The sequence below is a fragment of the Centroberyx affinis genome, unplaced genomic scaffold, assembly GCF_046629955.1.
Source record: "Centroberyx affinis isolate AG114_WGS23_722 - 3 ecotype Tasmania unplaced genomic scaffold, CSIRO-AGI_Caff_v1 ptg001998l_1, whole genome shotgun sequence".
Classification (NCBI taxonomy): Eukaryota; Metazoa; Chordata; class Actinopteri; order Beryciformes; family Berycidae; genus Centroberyx; species Centroberyx affinis.
In genome coordinates this window covers 123,204-145,000 of record NW_027280342.1, presented here as the reverse complement: position 1 = coordinate 145,000, position 21,797 = coordinate 123,204, and the positions used below count along the sequence as shown (strand labels likewise).

At 47.0% G+C, this 21,797-nt stretch overlaps 3 protein-coding genes across 3 annotated transcripts in view; all 3 read right to left on the bottom strand.

Moving 5' to 3' along the window:
• LOC139653894 (protein disulfide-isomerase tmx3a-like) overlaps positions 1-2,153 on the bottom strand; it is a 10,673-nt gene extending 8,520 nt beyond the window's left edge. The window contains exons 1-4 of the mRNA XM_071530901.1: positions 2,120-2,153; positions 1,767-1,818; positions 1,550-1,592; positions 1-43 (exon numbers count right to left, since the gene is read on the bottom strand). The exon at positions 1-43 is cut by the window's left edge and continues 81 nt beyond it. Coding sequence (XP_071387002.1) covers positions 1-43; positions 1,550-1,592; positions 1,767-1,818; positions 2,120-2,153 — 172 coding nt within the window. The remainder of the gene's footprint in view (positions 44-1,549; positions 1,593-1,766; positions 1,819-2,119) is intronic.
• Positions 2,154-2,688: 535 nt separating this feature from the next.
• opn4.1 (opsin 4.1) lies at positions 2,689-4,185 on the bottom strand. The gene has a single exon (XM_071530900.1). The coding sequence runs from the start codon at positions 4,183-4,185 to the stop codon at positions 2,689-2,691; it is 1,497 nt and encodes a 498-aa protein (XP_071387001.1).
• Positions 4,186-12,641: 8,456 nt separating this feature from the next.
• On the bottom strand, positions 12,642-20,533 carry LOC139653892 (zinc finger protein 260). Its single transcript, XM_071530899.1, has 7 exons — positions 20,087-20,533; positions 18,250-18,712; positions 18,108-18,159; positions 17,433-17,636; positions 15,276-15,409; positions 15,025-15,148; positions 12,642-13,633 (listed from the first exon to the last, which is right to left on the bottom strand). Exons 1-7 carry the CDS (start codon positions 20,531-20,533, stop codon positions 13,441-13,443), a joined length of 1,617 nt encoding a protein of 538 aa, XP_071387000.1. The 3' UTR covers positions 12,642-13,440.
• Between the last annotated feature and the right edge of the window lie 1,264 nt (positions 20,534-21,797).

Below are 21,797 nucleotides of genomic sequence, written 5' to 3'. Positions count from 1 at the left end.
CCGGATCCAGCTGCTTACAGAACGAACACCAGGGGGCGTAGAACTACAGAACATGACATGACATAAAACATGACATGACATAAAACATGACATGAAATAAAACATGACATGACATAAAACATGACATGACAAAATAACATGACATGACATAAAACATGACATGAAATAAAACATGACATGAAATAAAACATGACATGACAAAATAACATGACATGAAATAAAACATGACATGACATAAAATAACATATTATTGACACCCATCACTGTATCCTCTACCAAAAGGCTGGCTGGTCTTCTCACTGGTATTTGTTTATCTAAAAGCCCTCATTGGTAAAATACCATTTTAACTCCGTTATTGGACTGGACTCCAATGATCTGGTGACACTCCAGGTTCCCCGAACTAATTCTGCACTCAGCAAAAGTGCTTTTAGGTTTTGTGCTCCACATACATGGACTGAGCTACAGCATATTTTAAAATTAGATTCTCTGATTCTCTTTGGCCAATTTAGAAACAAGATCTTAAGTCTTTCTAGAGCCGAATATAGTTTTAAACCAGAGGTCTGTTTTTCTCTTTTACATTTTTAAATGCTTTTATTACATGATTGTTTTATTACATTTTATTTATTTAATTGTTTTATTATTTTTTATTTTTTTAATTGTTAATTTTATGAAACTTTGTTAGTTTTTTGAGTTTTTTTATGTAATTCAGGTCTCTCTTGCAAATGAGATCTTGATCTCAATCGGATTTTACCTGAATAAATAAAGGTTGACAAACATGGTATGACATGACAGCATATAACATACAACATGACTTGATGTAACATATAATCTAACATGAGATGACATAACAGTTAACACACCTTCTAAACCCCTTGATCATTTAGCAAAACTGCACATTTCATTGTTTTCACGCAAAATACAAAAGTACATAAATCGTTTTTCCAAACGCTTCACAAAACTCTCCAGTCTAACTTGATGCTCTCAAAAAGTTTCACACAGCTAAACTGTAAATATCATCATGTTCATCAGCACTTCTACCTGCTTACTGTGTCACACATAGAAAACGCGAAAATGTCAGATATGACATTGCCAAAATTGACAAACCTGTGTAATGAAGCTGTGAAATATTAGATTTTACTTATCTGGATCTCTAACATTGCGGGGAAAAGACATTTTTCTCACTGTGAAGGAAAACAGGACTGAGGAACTTTCTGATAAACGTGTTTCGTCATTATTGCTGTGTGGATACAGATGAATGATCTAACAGATGGCGTTGGTAGTTTTGATGTCAGTGTTTGGTTTCTATAAAGATGTGATCTGAAAAGAAAGCTGCACTTCATTTTATAATGGAACCGGGCTGTTTTGCAAAATAAGTCTGTTTCAGTGGCTGTTAACTGTTTTGAGAGCGTGAACCTTAGTTTGGAGATATTTGTCTAATTAATTGAGAAAAACAAATTCTAGTCAAATGTTCTCACATAATTTCTATCACGGAAAGGATTGGCTCTAATAGCAGCAATAATAACTTTGCATTAAATAAAGGTGCACATACTTTGATCAGCCATATTTCTTCTGGTCCCTTCATTTCCATAAAGCTGTAAAACAGATCAGACTGAAAACACCCAGAAAGGCTACAGCTGACTCACAGTGAATTGACAGAGAAGTGTGTGAATTCTATTTAAACGGGTTATATAGTGAATGGTTTGACACACTGGTGCTGACAGCAGGCCTGGCTGTAGGGAGCCTGCGCCTCTTCCCGGCAGACTTACGTCTCGTCCAGTTCCTCCACGAAGGCCGACGCTGCAGCCAGACTCAGCAGGACTGAACACAAACACACAAGCGTTCACTTTATTTTCCTGTGGCACTTTCTGCTTTGCTTAATGAAAAGCGCATCATAAATAAATAATAATAAATAATTATTCTCATTCTGCTTGTTATTCCACTGCTACAGAATCAGCGGAGCTCCTTACTAACGGACTTAATTAGGTCCCATACTAATCGGACCTAATCGGACGATACTAAATGATACTAATCAGCCAATAACTCAGCAGGTGACACAGATAACTTGATGTCACTACTGTGCCTCTCACTACAAACTGGTAATGTATAATTCATTACATACCTGTAAATAGGAGGTTATTCTTTGTGTTTGACATGTCTGATCGATGTGCAGCCACAGCAGAGTCCAGCTGGATGGAGCAGAGGATTAGAGCTTAATCTGCTGAGACAGACTGCTGTAGCTAACAAGGATAATGAAGAGATGAAGAAATCCACAGCTATACAGCAAACTCACAGTAGTGAGGAAGGAAATTAATAAATAAATAATAGGCCTACTGTTACTGATATTGAGAATCCTGCTTAACAAGAGCCTGAAGCTGTGATATAGAAAGCATGAGGTCCAAACAGATTCATTTATTTGTACCTTTATTGAAAAGTCAAGGCCTAGACAGCAGAGAAACATTTTACTGATCTGGATTCAGCCTGTTAGGTGACACATCCCATAGCTAGGCTATACACTGCAATCTCCTTTACATTATTGCTTTATGCCTATGGTTGATCAATTGGCTCCTAGTGATATACATAAATCAATAATATAGATCTAAATAAAAGCAAAAACTTCAAAATCATCAATCATCAACAACATAACATTTTAGCAGTGCATGCACATGGGAAGGTTTATCCAGGTATCAGTTACAGAGGCAGCAGCAGAGCTTTGCCTTCAGCCACAGCGCCCCCATCAGGGGAATCGGAGTCCGGTCCCGCAGGCCGGGTGCTGACGGAGGTCTTGGTGTCGTCAGGCGTCGGGCCTTTCTGTCCGGACGGCAGACCGAGCTGCTGGCCGGGGAGGGCGGTGTCGGGGGAGATGTCGGTGGACACCCGGCGGCTGAAGGGCATCGATCCGACACTGGAGCCGTCGGCTTCGCTCTCCGTCCAGCAGGACTCGCTGTCCGAGGCCGAGGAGAGTCGGCTCTTCCCCCAGCGGCCGTTGGCTCGAGACCCGGCGCCCATCCCGACTCCCAGGGAGCACTGGCTGGTCAGGGTGGGCCGCCGAGAAGAGGCGCTGCTGGAGCTGGAGGAGCGCAGGTCCTTCTCCTGAACTCGCAGCAACCGGCGCAGCGTCGGCACGTAGCGGCCGATAGCGGCCCGGTATTTGGGGTGCGTGATGGCGTAGATGATGGGGTTGTGAATAGCAGAGGCCTTGGCGATGACAGCAGGAACTGAGTTCATGTAGGGAGTGAGCAGGTTTGCGTAGCCTGCGGTGGCTGTTAGTGCCACCGCCGAGTAAGGCGACCAGGAGAAGATGAACAGCAGGATCACTCCCAGAGCCACTTTGGCCAGTCGCCACTCGCCGCGAAGACGCTCGTACGCCTTGTGGGTTTCTCCGCAGTCGAGCCGTTCGACCTCTCGACCCGCCCGCCGGACGGCACGAAATATGGCAAGGTAGCAGCCACCGATCACGCCCAGAGGGATGAAGAAGACAAAAGTGAATAAGAGGATGGTGTAGGCGCGTACAGCAGAGGTGAAGCTCATGTAGTCCCAGCTGCAGGAGGTCTGGAGGCCTTCAGGGACGTAGGCGCTCCAGCCGAAGAAGGGAGGCAAGCTCCAGCTCAGAGAGTAGAGCCAGACGGACATTAGCACCGCCGTAACTCGCCGGCGACTCATCCCGCCCAGCAGGACCAGCGGACGCGTGATGACCAGGCACCGATCCGCCGCGATGGCTGTCAGGGTCATCATGGAGCAGATACCGAAGAGCGCACCGCAGAAGGCGTACAGCTCGCAGGCGAGCTCTCCGAACACCCAGCGCCGGTGCAGACTGGCGATGAAGAAGACAGGCGATTGGGTGAGGGACATGAGGAAGTCGGCGAAGGCCAGGTTGACGACCAAGAGGTTGCTGGGTGTGCGCAGAGTGCGGCTGCGACAGAAGACGTAGATGACCAAGGCGTTTCCCAGCATCCCCGTGACGCCCACCACGAGGATGACCGAGCCGATGATGTAGTGAGCGTGGTGAGGGACGTCCACCGTGGGGAAGAGGCGCGGAGGCTCCAGGTGAGCGCTGTGGGTGGGACCGTGGCGGGGCAGGTGGAGGAGCTTCGACGTCCTGGCGTGCTGATGGTCGTTCAGGAAAACAGTGCAGTTGCGGTCTCCTGGCGGGCAGAAAGCCGCCTTCCTGGTCGGATGGTGATTCATCTCACAGAAACTCGACACCTTCTCTTTAAACCGGCTGACGGATGAAGTTGTGCCGACAGCAGCGACTCGTTTGTCTGCCACAAGCTCTTTGTTGTCGACTGAAACCAGAGAGGAGACCGAAGCTAAACTCGGTCTGTTTCCTCTGTGAACTCGACTGTCCCGCTATATAGCGGGCCGATCGATAAATTCAGGGCCGGTATTGAGCAGACCTCAGACTGCTCTACTTCCATTCTGCCCACTGAAAAATCAACATGTGATGCAGTACAGAGGAAAGCACCACTGACCTACTTATTGCAGATAAACCTACAGGTCTACCTGTTAATGTTCTGTTATTGCAATTCAGAAGTATCCTGGTTCGAGTAACATTGTTCTTCTTCTGAGTTCATCGTTTGGATCTTGACTGATCTTGCGGTTCAGTTTTTTTCCACTTGCTTTATCTTGATGCAAAGCTAATGAGATCACAGTGGAAAGATAAACTCATCATGACCAACAGGCTAGCTAAATGTAACAGCTATGGTTTGTAGGACACAACCTGCAGACCCAAATGATAGCTTCACCTGGCAGAGTGACACATTATACACAGAAACTGATAATTTGACAAATATAGGTTTTCAGGTGAAGTATCCCCCCCTCTGGCGGCCATGTTGGAGGTCCTCAGCTCTGTGAACAGCTGACTGTGTTTCTAGCAGGCCATCTGGTCAGCTAACCATCACTATCTTGTTAACAAATCTGATTAGCGGGGCGCCCTGGTGGCTCACTGAGTCGGGTGCGTACCATAAGGCTCAGTCCTTCCCGCAGTGACCTGGGTTCGAATCTGGCCTCCGGTCCTTTGCTGCATGTTCTCCCCTCACTCTCTCTCCCATACCTTCCTGTCTCTCTCTCACTGTAACTGTCTAATAAAGCATAAAATGCCAGAAATAAATCTTTAAAAAAAACAAACCTGATTAGCACACTAGCTAACGTAGCAGCTAGCGTTAGCATGTTCACATTAACATCAGTGTGTTTGCTGGCTAGTTAGCTAGCTAACAGTTTGTTCAGGTTAACTGAGCTGACTCTTCTCAAGCTCCAACTCTTCATGTTTTGGAGTAGAGACTAGGGCTAAAGACAAGACAGTTTACTGTGTCACAGTAACCTACATCTGGAAACAAATCCACCTTATCACACTATTCACTTTTACTGAGAACGTTACTGAATGGATCTACAGCCACACCACAACAAGCTGACTCAGCTGCTTCACACACATTTACACTTTATTCACTAACACAGTTCTCCATGTTCCTCCAGCTGGTTGGTGATGAAACTGTAAAACCTACAAATGAATCTCATGTTGAGAACATGGAGGATGGGAACATCTAAATGTTGCATGTTAGAGTTGCGCATAAATAGGTTTCCAAACTTTATATGGTCATGTTACTCCACCTGTTATCCCAGTTCAGTTAAAAACATTTTTTATAGACAAGCTTTTATATTTGGCTGTTTTAGTTGTCTCTAACCCTTTTTAAATTGATGTAATTTTTATTATCTTATTAAAGAATTTTAAAGTAGGAAAAGCGCCAGAAATTGCTGTAGAAATAAAGTTTATTATTATTAATAAGATCTAAGCAGTGTTAAAACTGTCCATCAGTGTGAGTTTATTGGTTGGTTATGTAGAGCAGACATATTGACCAGAACAACCGGTTCCTCTTCCTGCGTCAGAACCGACGTCATTCAGCCAGAAAGCAACTTTTTGTTCCCATAATGCTTAGGGAATCGATCACTAGAGAGCTTTCTGACCGATCAGTCGATCAATGCAGCGGCAAGGTGAGAACGAAGAGCAGAGCAGACCGTTGCCATGACAACAGGCAACCAACCGCAGGACAGACGTTAGGGCTGAACGATTTTGAAAAAATATCTAATTGCGATTATTTTGACTGATATTGCGATTGCGATATGATTTGCGATATTAGAGGGAATGATAATTTTTTACATCATTATTCTCATTTTCATTGAAAAACGTATTAAAATGATTATGGTGTGATTTTTGCGGGGATCTGTACCAAACAAAGATGTTTTCTTCAGTCTGTAGAATATGATGTGTAGGCCAGGACATCTCTGCAGCACCACAATATTTACTTTAAAATTATTTTGACACATTTCACCTTTAACAAATATTGCGCCTCCTGTGATTTGATAATTGCAGTCGGCCATATTGAGATTTCGATAAAATTTTGATTAATTGTTCAGCCCTGACAGACGTTTATTCATCCGTCATCCACCTTGAATCTCATATTGGGTTTTGTTTTGCCTCTGATGAGTTGAACCATGTGACAGATGTGTATTTGACATTATATTATTTCTTCAGACGCTCCACTGGTGTGATGGTGAATTATTTTGTCTCTTCATTTCAGTCGGGGGGGGGGGGGGGACCAAAACACAAACACACACGTTATAGTTCTGCATCTGCTGCAACATGTTTCAACATCATGTTTCCCTCAGCTGATGTGTGAGACAGAAATAAGCCTTCTGTGCTTCTGGAACACTGTTCAGTTGCAGTAACAGATTCTGTCACTGGGTGGCGCTCCTTGTTTTACTGACAAACTTACAGCAACATACTGAGTTCTACTCCGAGTCTATCTCTGACCAGCAGCTTTAAGTCTCTTCAGTAACGACTCGGTATGTTTTACAGACATGATGTTACTGCAACTAAACTGTTCCAAAGCACAGGAGGCCTGTCTGACGTTACAGCAGGACTCAGATCTGCATAAAAGCCCCAAAACTGGTTTACATGTACAGTATGTAGACCAGTTTACAGATAAACCATTTTTAGTGTTTTTACATAAATCTTAATGATAACAATTTAGGATAATAGTTTTATACTCACAGTGTTAAAGAAGCAACTTTATGGAGGAGAATGATTGACACATTGATTGACAGCTCACCCCCCCCCCCCCCCCCCCACAGAGTCAGGTGACTGGGTGTGGAACATGACAGTCTCAGTGTTGCCAGGCAGAATCCATCGGACCTCATGATCTCTGTTCAGACAGACAAGTTAGACTGTGTGTGTGTGTGTGTGTGTGTGTGTGTGTGTGTGTGTGTGTGTGTGTGAACCTGAGTATTAAAGTGTACCCCTCTTTTTTTTAAAGATTTAATTCATGAATTATATCACTGGTTGACTCACTTTTTCACTATATATATAAAAATGAATCACTACATATAAATATACATGTATAAAACATGAGTACAAAAACTGTGTGATAACAATAAAAAATGTGTGTAAGCACATCAGTTATCAGCTCTGACTGTAAAGGACTTCAGTAAACTAGTTTCTGCAGAGTCACTGCAAATATTTCAGACTGAAAGACTTCGATGGAAGGGAGTGATGCTAAAATAGGAAACTTTCTCTTTAAGATCTGGATCTTCTTGAATTTTATACAAAAATGTATCTTGTAATCTCAGCAGTCAACCGTCTAAACAACATGAAGTTAGCTTGTACGGTTTTAACTTCCACCAAACTACAGTAAAATGTGTCTAAACTAACACGATGTTCAGTTTAGCTGTAAAATAAATCAGGTTCAGCTTTGTATTAAAGTCCAAGTTCAGTGAGACAGACACTATACTGTCATGACAGAACTGAAATAGTTTTGTGGATACTCAGCAAGCTGTTGACAGGAGCCTTTGTGTCGTTTCAAACCAAAGGAAGCTGCTGCGGGTTCGATGGTCGGATCCAATCGGCAGACTGAAGAGGGACCGGAGGGAACCTGCACTGCTGAACACCAGAACACAGAAACAGAAACCTCTTCTCATGGCATTTATTAATCCAGGCTCTGCTCCAGAAAGTGCAAATGCAACTTCCAACAGCCAGAAGTTTTGATATGACAGCAGGTTCCCTCTTCTTCCCTCATGTTGTTCAAACTAACAGCATGTAGGCAGTTTAACAGCTGCAGTACATTTTAAATCCACAGGGAGGCGCTGTGGCACTGCTGCCTCCACACAGCAGACAGCTTTAATATGAAAGGAAGACTCAGCAGAAAGAGGATGAAGGTCCTGCTCGGCTGAAGGTTCGCTGACATAGAAGTAAAAGTACCGGTGTAAAAATCTACTCACATGAATTTAAAAAGTAGCTTTAGTAGGTTTGACTGCTGAACACCAGCCTGACCAACCAGAGGAAGAAAGACAGGCTCCTCCTTCAGGACTGTAACACCACATTATGTAATAACACCGCATTATGTAATAACACCGCATTATGTAATAACAATTACAATTTCACATTTGGCAGACGCTTTTATCCAAAGCGACTTACACATGAGATTTGCATACAACACAAGCAAGTTTCTAGATAGGAGAGAACAACGAGAGTAAGTGCTATAGAGCTAAGTTCTGGTCCAACAGGACATAGGTGCTACGAGGGAGTGCTACAAGGTAGTGCTATGAGGTAATGCGTAGAGTGCATCAAAAAAAATTTTATTTTTATTTTTTTTTATTTTTATTTTTTTATTTTTTATTTTTTATTTTTTTTTATGAAAGGAGGTATTCGCTAAAGAGCTGGGTCTTTAGCCTTTTCTTAAGGATAGAGAGGGATTCTGCGGATCAAATGGAGTTTGGTAACTCGTTCCACCACCGGGGAACCACAGAAGAGAAGAGTCTGGCTAGAGACTTAGGGCCTTGCTGAGGTGGCAGCACCAGGCGCCGCTCCATGGCAGAGCGTAGTGAGCGGGAGGGAGCATAGACCTGAATGAGGGAGTTCAGGTAGGTCGGAGCCGTTTTGGTTATTGTTTTGTAGGCGAGCATCAAGGACTTGAACTTGATGCGGGCAGCAACTGGGAGCCAGTGGAGGGAGATGAATAGCGGAGTGACATGTGCTCTTTTGGGGTTGAAGACCAGACGCGCCGCCGCGTTCTGGATCATCTGCAGAGGTTTGAAAGTACAGGCCGGGAGCCCTGCCAGTAAGGAGTTGCAGTAGTCAAGGCGTGATATTACAAGAGCCTGTACCAGGAGTTGTGCTGCATGCTCAGACAGGTAGGGTCTGATCTTCCTGATATTGTATAGAGCAAATCGGCATGACCGAGCAACAGAAGTCACATGCTCCTTGAAGGTTAGCTGGTCATCAATCATGACACCCAAGTTTCTGGCAGACTTTGTGGGTATGAGCTCAGTTGATTCGAGCTGGATACTGATTTGTTGTTGTATAGAGGGACTGGCTGGGATGACAAGGAGCTCAGTCTTTGACAAGTTAAGCTGAAGGTGGCGTTCCTTCATCCAAGCCCAGATGTCGGCGAGGCATGCCGATATCCGCGCCGAGACCGTGGGGTCGTCTGGCGGGAACGACAGGAGGAGCTGGGTATCGTCAGAATATGAATGATAAGAGAAGCCATGTGAGCGGATCACTGCACCCAGTGAGGTGGTGTATAATGAAAAGAGAAGGGGTCCAAGCACTGACCCTTGAGGTTCCCCTGTGGACAAGTAGTGGGATTTAGACACTTCCCCTCTCCAAGACACTCTGAAGGATCTCCCTGAGAGGCAGGACTCAAACCAGCAGAGGGTAGATCCTGAGAAGCCGAGCTCAGCGAGTGTGGAGAGGAGGATTTGGTGGTTCACCGTGTCAAAGGCGGCCGATAGGTCAAGTAGCAGCAGGACAGAGGACTGACCGGCAGCTCTAGCTGATCGCAGTGTTTCTACTACAGACAAGAGCGCAGTCTCGGTAGAGTGTCCGCGTTTGAAGCCAGACTGGTTGGGATCATACAGGTTGTTCTCAGAAAGGAATTCAGAGACTTGATTAAAGACCGCCCGCTCAAGTGTTTTGGAAAGAAAGGTGAGTAGTGAAACCGGCCTGTAATTATCAACCTGAGATGGGTTGAGTGTAGGTTTCTTTAGTAGCGGGGTAACCCGGGCTTGTTTAAAAGCAGTGGGGAACACACCCGCTGAGAGTGAGGAGTTGATGTGAATAACACCGCATTATGTAATAACACCGCATTATGTAATAACACCTGCATTTTGTAATACACAGCTTGAACGCAATATGTAATAAATTTCCCCACATTTTGTAATAAATTATTATATATTGTGGTGGTTATTACAAAATGCAGGAGTTACACTTTTTTATGATGAAAACATAATAATACAGTGCATTATGTATAATGTTTGTATGAAGCTGAGGAACACAGAGACACTTCATGTAGTTTTGACCAGTGAAAGATATTAATCTACTGAACTAATAATATCTTTTTAAAATGAATTTTGAGTCAGTCTGATTCATGCTAGAATGCATCAAATAAACATTGTTGTTATAATGTTATAACGATTTTTAGGAACGAAGACATCCATTTTGGTTGGTTATTACATAATGCACCACATTATTACATTTTCATCATAAAAAAGTGCAACTCCTGCATTTTGTAATAACCACCGCAATATGAAATAATTTTTTACAAAAATGTGGGGAAATTTATTACATATTGCGTTCAGGCTGTGTATTACATAATGTGGTGTTATTACATAATGCGGTGTTATTACATAATGCGGTGTTATTACATAATGCGGTGTTACAAGGATCAACATCATAAACATCAAAAACCTGATAGTGGGTACAGACCTGATACAGTGACCGGGCTCTGGAAGAGCAGCTCCGCTTCACTGAGGTCTTCCTGTGTGATGGTCCGGTCTTCCTGTCTGGTCTTCCTGTGTGATAGTCCGGTCTTCCTGTCTGGTCTTCCTGTGTGATAGTCCGGTCTTCCTGTCTGGTCTTCCTGTGTGATGGTCCGGTCTTCCTGTCTGGTCTTCCTGTTCTGCTTTCTCTCCATTATAAAGATAAAAAGTGATGTGGACTCACTGCTGTACATCAGAACCGCTTCTCAGCAGCCTTATGTATACTCTACAGTATATTATATGTTATACAGTAAGGTATATAGTATATATTATATATTATATATAATACAGTATATTATATGTTATACAGTAAGGTATATAGTATATATTATATATTATATATAATACAGTATATTATACATTAGAGCCTTGCTGGTTCTCCTCAGCAGTCGCTCCACCTGCTGCAGTCTGACTTCAGGATCTGCAGCCTGATCCACCTGCAGTCCTGGAGAGAGACCGGTGACAGAGTCTAGTAGTACTACGAGTAGTACTAAATACTACTACTACATATATACATACAATACATACATACTACTACTTAAGCTACTACTGTGGAAGTCAGCTGCTCAGTAAGATCTAATGCTGCAGCAGTAACAGAGTCTGGAGGCGGGGTCAGGGTCTGACCTCACAGGGTCTGACCTCACAGGGTCTGGCCTCACAGGGTCTGGCCTCACAGGGTCTGACCTCACAGAGTCTGACCTCACAGGGTCTGACCTCACGTCTGACCTCACAGGGTCTGGCCTCACAGGGTCTGACCTCACAGAGTCTGACCTCACAGGGTCTGACCTCACAGGGTCTGGCCTCACAGGGTCTGGCCTCACAGGGTCTGACCTCACAGAGTCTGACCTCACAGGGTCTGACCTCACAGGGTCTGGCCTCACAGGGTCTGACCTCACAGGGTCTGACCTCACAGAGTCTGACCTCACAGGGTCTGGCCTCACAGGGTCTGGCCTCACAGGGTCTGGCCTCACAGGGTCTGGCCTCACAGGGTCTGACCTCACAGGGTCTGACCTCACAGGGTCTGGCCTCACAGGGTCTGACCTCACAGGGTCTGACCTCACAGAGTCTGACCTCACAGGGTCTGGCCTCACAGGGTCTGGCCTCACAGGGTCTGGCCTCACAGGGTCTGGCCTCACAGGGTCTGACCTCACAGGGTCTCCCACACCGCCCCGCTGCCCCCGGACAGTCCTGACAGACGGGCAGGAGAAGTTCAGATGGTGATGATGATGATGATGATCCTCCTCCTCTGGTCTTCTGGTCTTCTGGTCTTCTGACTGTCTGTCAGACTGGACCAGCTTTCAGCAGCTCAGGTCCATCTGACTCTTGACTCCTGCAGACCGGGTTCAGACTGAGCCACCAGAGGAAAGCAGATTATAATCCAACATCAGAGCTTTACATTCAGTTTCAAGCCTCCTCATTGTTTACAGTGTTTATTACCATGCTCATTAGAATAATTATAATGTCCTCAGTGCTTCACCTTTAAGTGGATTCAAGACTTTTCAAGGCCTTGGTTTCAATGATATGATTTAGTGTGAAGAGTTTTCCAGGAGTCTGCTTCAGAGGCTTCTCACAAACAGGCTGGACCCCCCCCCCCCCCCCCCCCCTTTCCCCCCTCCCCCTCCCCCTCCCCTCCCAGGTTATTTTTAGCCCTGAAGGTGGGCTAATCAGCTTGTGGAGGATTGTGGGTGGGATCTGCTGTCCTGCTGGTTAATCCGGTTCAGACCGGTTCAGCATGATGACCGGAAGCTGAAAAAACAAACCAGGTGCCGACAAGCAAGATGAAGATGAATAATGATGTTCAGTAAACAAATTATGTTTTATTCAGATTTTGGCAGTAAAAACATTTTATTCAGTTATCAGTATGAAGCCCAGAGACCTGATACACACACACACACACACACACACACACACACACACACACACACACACACACACACACACACACACACACACACACACACACACACACACACACAGTTCTCAGCTGGAGGGACTACATCTCCCAGCATGCCTGGCAGGAGGAACTGGAACAAGTTATTGGTGAAAAAGATGTCTGTGTTGCTCTGCTGCCCTGTTGCCATGGCAACCGGACCAGAAGAAACAGCTAACCAGTACAGACCAGACCGTGTTGGACTGTCAGCTCCAGTAGAAACCAGTAGAAACCAGTAGAGACTGTGTTGGACTCTCAGCTCCAATAGAAACCAGTAGAAACCAGTAGAGACTGTGTTGGACTGTCAGCTCCAGTAGAAACCAGTAGAGACTGTGTTGAACTGTCAGCTCCAGTAGAAACCAGTAGAAACCAGTAGAGACTGTGTTGGACTCTCAGCTCCAGTAGAAGCCAGTAGAGACTGTGTTGGACTGTCAGCTCCAGTAGAAACCAGTAGAGACCGTGTTGGACTCTCAGCTCAAGTAGAAACCAGTAGAGACCGTGTTGGACTCTCAGCTCCAGTAGAAACCAGTAGAAACCAGTAGAGACTGTGATGGACTCTCAGCTCCAGTAGAAACCAGTAGAGACCGTGTTGGACCCTCAGCTCCAGTAGAAACCAGTAGAGACCGTGTTGGACTCTCAGCTCCAGTAGAAACCAGTAGAGACCGTGTTGGACCCTCAGCTCCAGTAGAAACCAGTAGCAGGTTTTAACCCGTCTTGTCATCAGAAGCAGGGGCGGAGCTCCGCTGCCCCGCGGCATGCTGGGAGGAGGCGTGGTGCTTGCGGATGTGGCGCAGCAACAGCTGGCGGTCTGGACTGGAGTACTGACACTGTTGGCATGGAAACGCCTCACCGGTGTGATGTCGCCGAGCGTGAAGGTCCAGACTCTTCTTCTGAATACTGCAACACACAGCAGAGGGGGGGGGGGGGGTGAGTGTGTGTGTCTCTGTGTGTGTGTGTGTGTGTGTGTGTGTGTGTGTGTGTCTCTGTGTGTGTGTGTGTGTGTGTGTGTGTGTGTCTCTGTGTGTGTGTGTGTGTGTGTGTGTGTGTGTGTGTCTCTGTGTCTCTGTGTGTGTGTGTGTGTGTGTGTGTGTGTGTGTGTGTGTGTGTGTGTGTCTCTGTGTGTGTGTGTGTGTGTGTGTGTGTGTGTGTCTCTGTGTGTGTGTGTGTGTGTGTGTGTGTGTGTGTGTGTGTGTGTGTGTGTGTGTGTGTGTCATCACACATCAACTCATCATCAACTCCTCACTCTCAGCGGGTGTGTTCCCCACTGCTTTTAAGCAAGCCCGGGTTACCCCGCTACTAAAGAAACCTACACTCAACCCATCTCAGGTTGATAATTACAGGCCGGTTTCACTACTCACCTTTCTTTCCAAAACACTTGAGCGGGCGGTCTTTAATCAAGTCTCTGAATTCCTTTCTGAGAACCGCCTGTATGATCCCAACCAGTCCGGCTTCAAACGAGGACACTCTACCAGACTGCGCTCTTGTCTGTAGTAGAAACACTGCGATCAGCTAGAGCTGCCGGTCAGTCCTCTGTCCTACTGCTACTCGACCTATCGGCCGCCTTTGACACGGTGAACCACCAAATCCTCCTCTCCACACTCGCTGAGCTCGGCTTCTCAGGATCTACCCTCTGCTGGTTTGAGTCCTGCCTCTCAGGGAGATCCTTCAGAGTGTCTTGGAGAGGGGAAGTGTCTAAATCCCACTACTTGTCCACAGGGGAACCTCAAGGGTCAGTGCTTGGACCCCTTCTCTTTTCATTATACACCACCTCACTGTGCAGTGATCCGCTCACATGGCTTCTCTTATCATTCATATTCTGACGATACCCAGCTCCTCCTGTCGTTCCCGCCAGACGACCCCACGGTCTCGGCGCGGATATCGGCCTGCCTCGCCGACATCTCGGCTTGGATGAAGGAACGCCACCTTCAGCTTAACTTGTCAAAGACTGAGCTCCTTGTCAGCGAATACCTCCTTTCATAAAAAAAAAAAAAAAAAAAAAAAAAAAAAAAAAAAAAATTTGATGCACTCTATGCATTACCTCATAGCACTGCCTCGTAGCACCTTTGTCCTGTTGGACCAGATCTTAGCTCTATAGCACTTACTCTCGTTGTTCTCTCCTATCTAGAAACTTGCTTGTGTTGTATGAAAATCTCATGTGTAAGTCGCTTTGGATAAAAGCGTCTGCCAAATGTGAAATTGTAAATTGTAAATTGTGTGTGTGTGTGTGTGTGTGTGTGTGTCTCTGTGTCTCTCTGTGTGTGTGTGTGTGTGTGTGTGTGTGTGTGTACCTGCTGTAGCAGCACAGCTGGCAGCAGTAGGGTTTCTCCTGGCTGTGGGTCCTGGAGTGTCTGAGCAGAGAGCTTCTGTCGATGGAGGCGTACGAACACTCAGCACATCTGTAGGGTTTCTCTCCTGCACACACACACACACACACACACACACACACACACACACACACACACACACACAGATCATCACTCTCAGCTCAGAGGATGTGTGTGTGTGTGTGTGTGTGTGTGACCTCTGACCCCTGACCCACCGGTGTGTGTGCGGAGGTGCTGCAGCAGCGAGGCCTTCAGTCTGGTGCAGTAGGTGCAGGAGGGGCAGTGGAAGGGTTTCTCTGCTCGGTGGATCCCCATGTGGCGCCGCAGGGTCAGCTTGGTGGACAACTTCCTGTGGAGGAAACATCAGAGCGGCGCTCGCTGACAGGATCACAGAACTCAGTTCGGGTCGGATCGGATCGGATCGGATCGGGTCGGGTCGGATCGGGTCGGATCGGATCGGATCGGGTCGGATCGGATCGGATCGTTTTTCAGATCGGCAAAAAAAAAAGGTTTAAATGCAGTTTAAAAGCACAAAGCAACAAGCACTTTAAAACAAATGTAGCACTTTAGGACTTTATCATATTATGTATGTCTGAATGTATAAATGTGATCACTGCTGTTCTTACTTTATATATTTTATTTACTTATGTGAGTGTTTTTGTGTCTGTTCTTCAGATTCCTATCAATTCCTGTTGACATGGCAATAAAGTATTGAACTGAATTTCTTTGGCCTCTCTGTCTGTAGTCTCTGTCTGTAGTCTCCACTCTGTAGTCTCTGTCTGTAGTCTCTGTCTGTAGTCTCTGTCTGTAGTCTCTGTCTGTAGTCTCTGTCTGTAGTCTCCACTCTGTAGTCTCGCTCGACGTCCCGCCCACAGCGCTCTCCGATTGGTCACACGTCTCGAGTGACAGCCCATCAGCACCGAAGGCTCTGCCACAGACAGGCAGAGAGACGGAGCTGAGTGTGAAGGGAAGGCAACATGTTGCCCAACCTGAAATAAACATCTCAGTCTTCTGATCTGTTTCATGGAGACAAGCAGCCCAGTTTCCCACTTTCCCACTTTCCCACTTTCCCACTTTCCCACTTTCCCAGTTCCACCACTGAAAACTCCTGAAGTGGAGTCTCAGCCGACGGGATTTCACTCAACGGAGGAGAAAGCGACGGCTTCTAAAGTCGAGATGAAATGAAAAATGCATTTTTAACCCTTTAGATCACATCCCCGGTCATACTGTGCACCTATTTAACAATATATGCCAAAAAAAATACAAAAAATCAATTTCTTTGTATTCTTATATCAAAATCCAATCATGTTTTCTTCCTGTAAAACTAAATATGCCGTGTGCTTACGTAAGCATGAACCGACCGATTTCAACCAATAACATCATGAGATCCACCCGTCAATCATTCTTCAGCCTGGTGTGTGTGGAGCCGACAGTCCTCTGTAGCTCCTTATTGCGCTAACCTCTAAGCCCCGCCCACCGTTTAGCGGTCCAATCAAATGTGAAGGATTTGATTTGAATCCCTCTTGTAACTCTACACTGCCCAAATATTCTGTTTCCCTGGGAAATACGTCACAGGACAGAAGCTGGAGACGCTCAGAGGGACTTTAACTCAGTCGCTCTTCCTTTCTTCTTCTTCTCTAACTCAGTCGCTCTTCCTTTCTTCTTCTTCTCTAACTCAGTCGCTCTTCCTTTCTTCTTCTTCTCTAACTCAGTCGCTCTTCCTTTCTTCTTCTTCTCTAACTCAGTCGCTCTTCCTTTCTTCTTCTTCTCTAACTCAGTCGCTCATCCTTTCTTCTTCTTCTCTAACTCAGTCGCTCTTCCTTTCTTCTTCTTCTCTAACTCAGTCGCTCTTCCTTTCTTCTTCTTCTCTAACTCAGTCGCTCTTCCTTTCTTCTTCTTCTCTAACTCAGTCGCTCTTCCTTTCTTCTTCTTCTCTAACTCAGTCGCTCTTCCTTTCTTCTTCTTCTCTAACTCAGTCGCTCTTCCTTTCTTCTTCTTCTCTAACTCAGTCGCTCATCCTTTCTTCTTCTTCTCTAACTCAGTCGCTCTTCCTTTCTTCTTCTTCTCTAACTCAGTCGCTCTTCCTTTCTTCTTCTTCTCTAACTCAGTCGCTCACACAGCAGCTTCTGTCTGTCTGAGTCTTTTCTCTGCATCCAGATTTAGGGAAATATTCCTTTAAGAAGTAACAGCAGCAGTAAAACCGTATTTGTCCTGTAGTGACCGACCGACCGACACATCAGCACTTCAATAAACACACACACACACACACACACACACACACACACACACACACACACACACACACACACACACGAATACACTAAGAAGACGATGCACACGGGGCTTCTGGGTAATGGAGTCCTCATGGTTACCTGTGACACAGCGGGCAGCAGAAGTCCGTCTTCTCTCCGGCCGCAGACTGCTTCTCCTCTCCCTCCTTCTCTTCTTCTTCTTCTTCTTCTTCTTCTTCTTCTTCTTCTTCCTCCTTTCTTGCTCTTTTCTTCTTCGTGCCTCTGGCCCCGCGCCGCCCCCCCCCACTGCTCTCCAGTGAACCAGACTCTGCTCTACTGGTTTCACTGGAAACCAACACAAACATGCCTCATTATAGACATATGGATTATTATAGAAACACTGATTATCATAGAGGTGTGGGTTATTGTAATATTACCACACAGACACACACAGATCAATATGGAGCTTCTTCCTGTTTGCATCCAGGATCCCACAGAGGGCTTCAAGATATTTTGGAGATCATTTGGGGAGATATTAATTATATTTTGTAGACATTTTGGAGATATTTTTGACCCATTTCTGAGATATTTTGGATATATTTTGGGGACATTTTGGAGATAATTTCGACATACTTTAGAGATATTTCTGGGATTTTGGAGACATTTTGGGGATGTTTTAGTGATATTTCAGGGATTTCTTATCCACCCTGACAGAAATAAAATTATTGGGGAAACAGTGAACAGTATTTTGTTTTGGAGGAAGATGGTCCAGTTATTGAATATCAGATATTGAAACACTATCAGTTTGTCTCCTACCTGTCCGGTCCACTGCTGCCTTTCTGTCTGCCCAGTCTGTCCCTGGATCTGTCTGATGGGAGTGAATTATTATTAATATTAATGTTATTATTATCGTTATCGTTATTATCATCAGTGATGCTGCAGACGGAGGCGGTCTGACCTTCATGTTTGTGTCGGTGAGCGTCGTGCGACGCGGCGCTCCTGAACGTCCTCAGGCAGAGCGGGCAGCCGAACGGCCTGGACGCCTTCTTCTTCTTCTTCTTCTTCTCCTCTTTCTGCTCCTCCTTCCTCCTCCTCTTCCTCCCGCAGCGGCTCCTCCGGTGCGGCTCCGTCTCCTCCCGGCCGGCGGCCGTCCAGCCGCAGCGGGGGCAGGCGAAGCCGCCGCGGGCGCGGTGCGCTCTGAGGTGGGCGCGCAGAGGCCGTCTGGACGGGAAGGTCAGAGGGCACAGGAGGCACGGCAGGCTCCGCCCCCCCGGAGCCGTCCCGCTCTCCTTCGGGGCGGGGGGCGGCGGCCCGGAGCCGGGCGCCGGGCCGCGCGGGAACGGCCGGGGGGCGGGAGGCCCGGGGGCGGAGGTGCGACACAGTCCCAGGGTCATGAGGTGGGCGGACTGAGCCGTCTCCTCCTGGGTGGCGGGGGGGGGGGGCGGGGGGGGACAGATCGACAGACCCCCCCTTCAGAGGGAAGACGGCGGACTCCTCCTCCTCCTCCTCCTCCTCCTCCTCCTCCTCCTCAAACAGCGTGCTCACCTGCGGGGCAGAGCTCAGTTAACTGAAGCATTACTCAAAAATATAAATATATCAGAATCAAAACAGACTTTCAGCTTCCATCTTTCCTCCAGAGAGCAGCAAGTCCTTTTCTCCTCCTCCGCTGTGGAGCCGAGGAGAATCCTGACTGACCAGGTTTCTATTCAAATTGGGGAACAATTCATCTAAATTTGATCAAAATCTCAATATGGCCGACTGCAATTATCAAATCTCAGGAGGCACAATATTTGTTAAAGGTGAAATGTGTCAAAATAATTTCAAAGTAAATATTGTGGTGCTGCAGAGATGTCCTGGCCTACACATCATATTCTACAGACTGAAGAAAACATCTTTGTTTGGTACAGATCCCCACAAAAATCACACCATAATCATTTTAATACGTTTTTCAATGAAAATGAGAATAATGATGTAAAAATTATCATTCCCTCTAATATCACAAATCATATCGCAATCGCAATATCAGTCAAAATAATCGCAATTAGATATTTTTTCAAAATCGATCAGCCCTAATTTAAATGTATTAAAAACAGCAGGAGTTCATCCTGTAGCTGTTGGACCCACAGACAGACAGACAGGCAGACAGACAGACAGACAGACAGGCAGACAGACAGACAGGCAGACAGACAGACAGGCAGACAGACAGGCAGACAGACAGACAGACAGACAGACAGACAGACAGACTGTCTGTCTGTCTGTCTGTCTGTCTGCAGCGAGTTCCACTGCTAATAATGAGTCCAAACTCCACATCTCACAGGTGTGTGACCTGTCTCACCTCACAGGTGTGTGACCTGTCTCACCTCACAGGTGTGTGTGACCTGTCTCACCTCACAGGTGTGTGACCTGTCTCACCTCACAGGTGTGTGTGACCTGTCTCACCTCACAGGTGTGTGTGACCTGTCTCACCTCACAGGTGTGTGACCTGTCTCACCTCACAGGTGTGCGACCTGTCTCACCTCACAGGTGTGTGACCTGTCTCACCTCACAGGTGTGCGACCTGTCTCACCTCACAGGTGTGTGTGACCTGTCTCACCTCACAGGTGTGCGACCTGTCTCACCTCACAGGTGTGCGACCTGTCTCACCTCACAGGTGTGTGCGACCTGTCTCACCTCACAGGTGTGCGACCTGTCTCACCTCACAGGTGTGTGACCTGTCTCACCTCACAGGTGTGTGACCTGTCTCACCTCACAGGTGTGTGACCTGTCTCACCTCACAGGTGTGTGACCTGTCTCACCTCACAGGTGTGTGCGACCTGCAGCTCAGTGTCAGTGCTGCAGCTCAGGCTGGCTGGCAGCTCACTGCACATGTGCAGCAGGAAGGGAAGGCGGTCCAGAGAGTCCTCGCCGCTCCGCTCCGACTCGCCGCTCAGCTCCAGACGGAAAGGAGAGCCGCCGCCCCCCCCTGCCCCCCCCGGGCGGGGCGGGGGGGCGGGGGGGTGGTCCTCCTCCAGGTGGGCGCCGATGCCGGTCTTCAGGCCGCAGGTGAACTGGCACAGTCTGCAGCGGTAGACCTCCACCAGGAAGGCCTCCACCAGGCCGGCGGCGGGCGCGGCGAGCCCCCCCACCGAGCCGCAGTACAGCCGGGACCGCACGCTCACCCCCCCCCCCGCCCCCCCCGGCCCCCCCAGCTGCAGTGTCACTGGGCTGATGTCCTGGTACTGCTGCAGCAGACGCACACTCATGCTGCCTCACCTGCTGCACACACACATCCTGCTCTACCTCTCTCTACCTCTCTCTCTCTCTCTCTCTCTGCTCTACCTCTGCTCTACCTCTCTCTCTCTCTCTACCTCTGCTCTACCTCTGCTCTACCTCTCTCTCTACCTCTCTCTCTCTCTCTCTCTACCTCTCTCTCTCTCTCTCTCTCTCTGCTCTACCTCTGCTCTACCTCTCTCTCTCTCTCTCTGCTCTACCTCTGCTCTACCTCTCTCTCTACCTCTCTCTACCTCTCTCTCTCTCTACCTCTCTCTCTCTCTCTCTCTCTCTGCTCTACCTCTGCTCTACCTCTCTCTCTACCTCGCTCTCTCTCTCTCTGCTCTACCTCTGCTCTACCTCTCTCTCTACCTCTCTGCTCTACCTCTCTCTCTCTCCCTCTCTCTCTCTCTACCTCTGCTCTACCTCTCTCTCTCTCTCTCTGCTCTACCTCTCTCTCTACCTCTCTCTACCTCTCTCTACCTCTCTCTCTCTCTCTCTGCTCTACCTCTCTCTACCTCTCTCTCTCTCTACCTCGCTCTACCTCTCTCTACCTCTCTCTCTCTCTACCTCTGCTCTACCTCTCTACCTCGCTCTACCTCTCTCTCTCTCTACCTCTGCTCTACCTCTCTCTCTCTACCTCGCTCTACCTCTCTCTCTCTCTCTACCTCTGCTCTACCTCTCTCTCTCTACCTCGCTCTACCTCTCTACCTCGCTCTACCTCTCTCTCTCTCTCTACCTCTGCTCTACCTCTCTCTCTCTACCTCGCTCTACCTCTCTCTCTCTCTCTACCTCTGCTCTACCTCTCTCTCTCTACCTCGCTCTACCTCTCTCTCTCTCTATCTCTCTGCTCTCTTTCAAATTCAAATTAGCTTTATTATCATGAAATACAAAGTTACTTATTGCCAAAGCAACATACTCAAATACAAATTAAAATGAGAGTGACAGTACTGACAAGAAACAATTAACAAATCCTGCCATTACTAAATAATCATTAAAACTATTGATCTGATGACAAGTGTGTTTAGACTTCCATCGTTTCACTTAACTCACTCACTCTCACTCTCTCTCTCTCTCTCTCTCTCTCTCTCTCATGGCACTCAGTGAGCTCTGACCTTTGACCTCTTGTTAAGTTTCTGCTGTTGACTCGCTGAAGTTCAGCCCGGCATGAAACGTGACGCGGCTAACGTTAGCATGCTAACAGCTCTGACCGCCGGTAACGTTAGCTTCCAGCAGACGGTCCTGCAGTTTAGTCAT